The following is a 7,338-nucleotide window of genomic DNA, read 5'->3' on the forward strand; positions in this document are numbered from 1 at the left end:
TGCCCGCAAGCAGCATTCTGGCACAGAAAACCCGGAGGGTCTAGACAGACGTTCCCTGTGCTCCTTCCTGACCTGCAGAAGCGGTGGTCACCAGCTGCGGGTCTTCGGCGGGCCTCTGGCTTCGCTCCCGGCCCCTCACCTCTGGGCGAGGTTTCCTGAGAGGCTTCGCGAGCTCAGGAGGGCCCGGCGGGCGCGTCTGGTGTCGCCGCGACCACGTGGTGCGGGGCTAGCCTGAGGCTCTGAAGGTGGGTGCCTCCTTCACTCCTCCCCCACTGCCTCTCCCCACAGTCCCTAGGCGACCCTTCCAGAGCCGGGATCTTCTCGCTGCGCCCGCGTGTCTTGGGCGCCCGCCTCGCGGACTCCAGACCCGTCTTTCCTTAAGGAAAAAGGAAAGGGCAGATATAGTCAGCTTCCAGCGGCACCTGTTCACCTGGCGCGTGTGTCTATGTGCGTGCTGGGGGCGGGGGTCGGTGGGGACAACGCGTACCCCTGTGTACGTAAACCGTGCCTGTTTCCGAAAGCAGAAACTCGAGGTGTTTCTTTCAGATGAGGTCGAGGTAGGGTTGGGTGAATGCGCGCTCCCTCCTTAGAGGACAGCGGGTGAGAGCGCGTCTGTTGGAGTGAGTGCTGGCGGTCTGCGGAGTGTCCATTTGTGAGTGCGAAAGGAGAGCGTGTGTCTGGGGTCCAGGTAGGTGAGTGCGGTGTGCACCTGCGGGAGGCGTGATTGCGCGCACTGACAGCCTGGGGCTTCGAAGGTTGCCCTTTGGGCTTGCAGCACCTGTGGGTGGACGCTGACCCCCCCCTCCAGCTCTGCAATCGAGCGCTTCAGGAAAGTGGGGCGGGGGTGTGGGGCGAGACGAGTAGAAACCCGGTCACAGGCGTCCTGGCCCAGCAGCTTGGCAAACAGAAGGCAGAGGAGTGGGACAGCTGTGTAAACCAACTCCAGCGCCGCGGTGCAGATCCGCGGTTAGAGTAAGGGATGCTGAACTAGCAGTCGAGAATTAAGGAGTACAAGAGGGGTGTCTAGCTCTCTGTGCAGGCAGTGCCAGCTTAGCCCCCTCCCCAGTCCTCTCTTCCACTCCCACCGCTGTCCCAGAGGAGTGAGGCAAAAGAGGCCAGGTTACCAGACTGGAAGCAAAACTACTTCGAAGGGGCGGTTGAAGGAGAGTAGGGAGGAAGACTATACCGGATCACCCCATATGGTCCAAAGAGCTTAATTTTTCAAAGATCCTTTCCTCTCACCATCCCCTTCCTCCAAGGTAGTCTATTACATCTGAGATCCCTTCAAAGTCTGAGTGACCGGCCGGGGTCCCTACTGGAGTGGGTGGAGGGGGTGCGAGGTCGGAGTTCAGTTGCAGAGAAAGTGAGAGGCACTCTGACCCCTCACCGTCAGTTACACCAGTTTCTCCCCCAGTTTGCTCCCACTTTCTGGACGTCGAACGCCCTCCACTCCCTCCCAGCCCTCCGGTTCCCCAAGCAATGACCTCATTGAGAATGACAGCCAGAGCGGACGGTTCCCCTCCCTAGTGGACCGGTGTGGGAGCGCGGGCAATGACGCAATCGGAGCTGGGTCGCTCCTGGCCACTTTGGATTGGCCGTGCGGACTCCTGGGGCCCTCCCCGCCCCCTATCACCCGCATAAGAGCCGAGAGCTCCGCAGAGAAGACGCCCACAGCAGGCGTTGTGTCTGTCCCCGGGACCCGCCGCTCGCCCTCTCCTGAAACTCGAGTTGCCAGGTGAGAACTTCCTATGCTGCTCACTCTGATTACCAGCCTCTGGATAGTTCAGCTAATTTGCTCCATCCGCTTGCCTGCTTGCCTCTTCTTTGCTTCTGAAGGCCATCCTGGCCCACCTATAGCCAGGTGCTCCTAGCTGCCTGTCCCGCTGGGAAGAAGGCAGAAGGTTGTGGCTGAGAGCTCATTTTCTTCTAACTAGCGCCAGTGAAACCGCAAGCATCCCCAGGGCTTCGTCTGGACGCTGGAAGCTCCGTGAGCCCAGCCCTAGCTTCCTAGCCTGCCCTGGTCCTCGGCCCCTGCCTTGGTGCCCGTCCTTTGCATGCAGGATCTTGTTGGAGTTTGTTCTGGGAGTGCCCTGAGCAGTCTGGGTCCCGAGGAGAGATCGTGTTTGGTTCTCTGGCCGGTTAAGCCCTGAAGCTTCCTCTGAGGCGTCTGCAGCTCGCTTGCGTGCCTGGGGCATTGGCATGGACTTGGGGCAGTGCAGTCAGCCGGCCAGAACGTGGAGCTCATCTCGGGGAGCTGGCGCCCAGCACCTGCTGCTAAACCGCATTTCAGCAGAGACAGGATGCACTGGCAGAGTCCAGTCAGGATCCTGCACGTTAAGTTACTCCCAAACCCAAACCCAAACCCACAGACTGAGAGGTTAACGCTCTTTTCCAATTTACCCCTCCTGCCTTCTTCTCCCACCCGTTGGCAGAGAAGTCCAGCAGAGGTGAAGTGGTCCTAGATTTCTCAGTCCCTAAGAAGATAGGCACAGTCTACAGCAAGGGTGGGTCCTCGCTTGGTTTCTGCCTAGGGCAAAAGGTGTGGCATTATGTGCATGTGTGTGGCTTCTTCCTGGCTTTTCACAGAGCAAAACCAGAACCCTCCCCCCACCCCTCCCCAGGATACCTATTTCTACTTACCAAACTATTCAGTGTAATGTATATTTTGAGATTCAAAGCAGCCTGTCTGTCATATGAACTGAAAAGAGGCGTGGGGAAGTGAAGTAACCTGCCTGAATTCTCAAGGCAGTTGTGGCCGGACTGGAACCTGGGTCTGTGAGCTCCAGACGGTGCTTGGTCTTGGTGCAGTGGTAACGTCATTCTCCCTTTACAGAGAGGCATCATGGGCTTCGGGAAATCCTCCCCCTTCCTGGCTTTCAGCATCTTGGTCCTGTGCCAGGCAGGCAGTCTCCAGGCGACACCACTCAGGTGAGACAGCCTGAAGCCACGAACTTATTCCCCTTCCACTGACCCTGGGATCAGGCAGTTTTTTTTTTGCCTCTGAGGTCACAGCAGGGGGAGGCTCCCAGTGAATCAACCCCCTTAGATGGACACTGGCCTTGAGCCCTGGGGCTAGGAGTCAGGAGAGCCATGTCCTCTGGGAAAGCCACAGGGACTGGGTAGACTGGGTGCTTATCCTGGAAAGGAGGCAGGCAAGGGCTCAGAGCCTCTTTGCCGGAGTTGCTTCCTCTCTCCAGGTCAGCTTTGGAGACCCTCTCCGATCCTGGGGCACTCAGTGAGAAGGAAGGGCGCCTCCTGCTGGCCGCACTGGTGAAGGCCTATGTCCAAAGGAAGACCAATGAGCTGGAGCAGGAGGAGGAGCAGGAGGAGACAGAGGACTCCAGGTAAGTCTCCCCTCCCAGCCTTGGCCTATTCAGGAGGGTGTAGCCCAGAGAAGCAGGAAAAACAACATCTGGCCAGAGTCCTGCAGGTTGTCCCTGTTCACCAGGATGGCACCCAGTCATTCTCAGCCTCCATGGAAGACTGTGGTCCGTCCAGGTGCAGCTGGAGGAACTGTGGTTAGTTAGACACATTGAAAAGATCAACTCCTGAAAGCTGTTAGGAAATGAGATGGGGAGATGTGGAAGCACCTATTCTGGGAGTTGGTCTTGCCCTACTAAGGAGAACGCTCAGCACTGGATGAGTTAGGACTGGTAAGTGTGGAGCCAGGGGATGGGCCTGTCGTAGCTCAGGATGTCTAAGGAATTTAACCTGTGTATGTTCTTTCACACCTGCAAGGCACCTTCATTGCACAGTTGCAAGGTAAACCCAAAGGCCTTGCAGAGGGTGGGGTCAGGTAGAGCAGTGTCTGAGGTAGGTCCGGGGCCTTTAGATGTGTAGAATCTGTGGACATGTGCATGTTCTCACTGGACCAGACACCCTTCCCCATCCCCACCTCCCTGTGCACCCTGAGCTTTGAGTTCACACCAGTAGAGCCATGTATGGCACTTGCATCCACCCTGAGAACCTCTCCGCAGAGCAGGAAGGACTGAGCAGCATGTGGAATGCCAGAAAAGGTCACCCCTTCCCCATCGCAGCCCTTCCCCACTCTGCCCTGGCTCAGAGAACCTCTGAGTTCTCCTAGTGGAGGGTGTGTGAGTTGTGCCTCCTGCCTTCCCCCTCCACCTCTGTTCCAAGTGCCCCCTCCCTGGTCTAACCTTCTGTATGACTGCCCCCAGGAGCAGCCCTGGTGCATGGTATTGTCTGGCATGTCTTTTCCCTGCAGCCTGGACGGCTCCAGAGCTAAGCGGTGCAGTAATCTGAGTACCTGTGTGCTGAGTGCTTACTGGAAGGACTTGAACAACTATCATAGATTCTCTGGCAAGGGCTTCAGGCCTGAAACACCTGGCAAGAAAAGGGACATAGCCAACAGCTTGGAGAGGGACCACTCCTTCCATTTTGGGGTGCCCCAGGATGCCAACTGAACTCCTTCCACTGCTTTCTGATTTCCTTTCTTGTTCCCATGGATGAAATTAATGCATGCAGATTTCACTCTGATCGCTCTTCAAGCTCATATTGGTAGCTTTGCTTATGACAAAGAATGCCAGGAACCTCAGGATGGAAGGAAAGACAGCAGGACTCACAGATAAGGTTAGAAATGAGAGAGAGTGAGGGAAGTTTCTGAGATCCCAAGGGTGTCATGGCAGAACCCTCCAATTCCTGCTTCATCCCTCATGCCTCATCATTGATGAATAAATCTATTTTCTAAAAGGATTGACACTTTGGTTGTCATTACTCTGGTCCTCGTCCAAGGCTTGAGAGTGCCCAGGGCCTATACTTAAAAGTAGCCTTCACCTTAGGGTAAGTGGGATACAGGGTGTGGTAAGAGTCCTGTGAACCAGCTCCTGCAATGAGAACAGGTGTGCTGCGGAGCAGGTAAGCACTGCTGGGGGAGGATGCTGCAAACCCGGTGCTCTGAGCCTTTTCCAGGTAAGACTTCAGAAATTTTTCATTTTCCATAGAAAGTGGTTTTGTTGGTGTTTGGGCTGGGGTATGTCCTCATATGCTCCTTGTGTGTTGGGGTGGGGTGAATGTAAGGGATGCTAAGTGTGGGTTTAGTACTTGTCACACGGCCCTGAAGTGCATTTTGTGTGAAAACTTTTAGGCAGGGCCTCTGGCAAAGGCTGCCAGGTCATTTCCCCTAACAGCCTTGATAATTGCATTTAGGAGAAATACTTATTTTTAAGTGATATGTCGAAGAGCTACAATTCTCTTTCTGAAAGCCCAATGCGGTAGGCTTCTGCCGCAGCCACTCACTGACAGGCCTTTTCTCCTTTCTCCATCCTGCAAACCAGCATCACTGCCCAGAAGAGGTCCTGCAACACTGCCACCTGTGTGACCCATCGGCTGGCAGGCTTGCTCAGCAGATCTGGGGGTGTGGTAAAGAGCAACTTTGTGCCCACCAACGTGGGCTCCGAAGCCTTTGGCCGGCGCCGCAGGGACCTTCAGGACTGAGCAGAGAAATGACTCTGGGAAGGTGATTGCCTTGTACTGTCAGAAGGGAGAAGGGATTTGGAGATTAGGACTCACATTTTGAAACCCACTGGACATAGGTTCAGATCTCTTCTCTCCAATTACATTTTTCCTCTTGAGTTAGTGAGTTCCTACAACTTAGCTTAAAATCCGAGCACTAGGACAGGCTGTGGGCTTCCCTGGTGGCTCAGGTGGTAAAGAATCCATCCGCCTGCAGTGCAGGAGACCCAGGTTTAGTCCCTGGGTTGGGAAGATCCCCTGGAGAAGGAAATGGCCACCCACTCCAGTATTCTTGCCTGGAAAATTCCATAGACAGAGGAGCCTGGTGGGTCCATGGGGTCGCAAAGAGTTGGACATGACTGAGGGACTAACGCACTCTTTCACACACACAGGACAGGCTGTGGAGATGCAGTGTCATCTTTCTCAGAAGAGGAAAATAGCTTTCTGAATTCAGAAAGGGAAGGCCTTGCAAATCTTAGCCTGGGTCACACATCATTAATGAACCCAGTTTCGGAAAGCCCTTCAACATTGATCAATGTTCACAGATTCAGACAAGAGAGCTATACCTGTAATACTACTGCCAGTATTAATAGTGACCCCTGAATTGTTTTCTCATCCTTTGCCATAAAAGTTTTCTCATATCTCATATCCATAATTTATAAATAGAGTTCAGTTAAAGAAACATTTCTATAAATTTGTGTTCTTTCAGTAGTAATTGTGATTATTTCCTTCTTATTCTCCACTTCTCTTTCTTTTTCTTCTTTTCCTCTTCCTACCCCTCTTCTTCTTTTTAATTTTATTTATTTTTTTAATCTCAGGTTACCGTGAAGCTAAACTCACCACTTCTATTAATTTCTGTTGACAACCACTTGGTGAGGAGGCACCATGGAAGATATACATGTTTGCATCCTAATAGATATTGAAAAAAAAAGCACCTTTATCACTTGAAAGGAATGAAACTGAATGCAAAAATAAGCTAATTCCATATTTGTTGTGCATCTTTTTTATATTTGATTCTATATGCAGTAAATGTGATGGCATCTCTCATTAGCTTATCTGGTAGCAAATTGGGTCTTTGAAAGATGTTCTGTTGACCATGGCGTCTCTGCCAACACTTAGGGGCACATTCAGTCACTGCCTCTGTGGCCTGTGGGGACACATGGTAATGGGGATGCTATGCTTTATTGTCCAAGAACATGATTGTATAATTTGTTTAAGGAAATGTCAATATTATGCCATTTGTGAACTTCATTAAGATTAAAAACATATTTTGGATACACTTGTTTCAAGACCTTGTTGGTTCATTTTAACATATCTTCCTATTTGATGATAGTAGTAATAATGATAATTATAATAGACATATTTTGGGTGCTTACTATGGGCCAGATGATGTTCTGAGATAGTGCTTCATAGCTATTAATTCAGTTAATCTTCAGGAAGACTCCATGGGGCTAGACCCCGTTATCATTTCCACTCTGTATGTGGGAAACAGAGGCATGGAGACAAGAAGTCCAAGGCCACACAGGTGACCACTATCTCGTGGCATACACAGGTGTTGATTTCCAGAGCTTATGGTTGAAACCACTGCAGTATATGCTTTTCAACATTGGCTCCTGACATTTTCCAGAGGCCTATGAGTCATTCTTTGTGTTAACTGCCTTGCATAGTAGATGGGCCCTCAGATTTTTGAAGACAGACTTTTTAAAACATATAAACAATCTAGTCTTTATATAATAAAATGAATCCCTTCTATTAGTTGGTGCTATAGGCTGCATGTTTGTGTCCTTCTCAAAATGTTTATGTTGACACCTAACCCCCAAAGTGATGCTATTAGGAGGTGGGGCCTTGGGGAGGTGATTAAGTCAT

The 7,338-nt window shown here is 51.8% G+C and overlaps 1 protein-coding gene across 2 annotated transcripts; it reads left to right on the forward strand.

Moving 5' to 3' along the window:
• Positions 1 to 1,606: 1,606 nt before the first annotated feature.
• Positions 1,607 to 6,761, forward strand: LOC102406721 (calcitonin). 2 transcript variants are annotated; one of them, XM_006061866.4, is made up of 5 exons: positions 1,607 to 1,735; positions 2,834 to 2,928; positions 3,198 to 3,344; positions 5,295 to 5,476; positions 6,291 to 6,761. In XM_006061866.4, exons 2-4 carry the CDS (start codon positions 2,843 to 2,845, stop codon positions 5,452 to 5,454), a joined length of 393 nt encoding a protein of 130 aa, XP_006061928.3. In that variant the 5' UTR covers positions 1,607 to 1,735; positions 2,834 to 2,842; the 3' UTR covers positions 5,455 to 5,476; positions 6,291 to 6,761. The 2 variants fall into 2 exon arrangements, with proteins under 2 accessions (XP_006061928.3, XP_006061927.1); XM_006061865.3 differs by lacking the exons at positions 5,295 to 5,476; positions 6,291 to 6,761 and adding an exon at positions 4,226 to 4,713.
• The last annotated feature ends 577 nt before the right edge of the window (positions 6,762 to 7,338 follow it).

Source organism: Bubalus bubalis, chromosome 16 (genome assembly GCF_019923935.1).
Source record: "Bubalus bubalis isolate 160015118507 breed Murrah chromosome 16, NDDB_SH_1, whole genome shotgun sequence".
In the NCBI taxonomy this organism is placed as follows: Eukaryota; Metazoa; Chordata; class Mammalia; order Artiodactyla; family Bovidae; genus Bubalus; species Bubalus bubalis.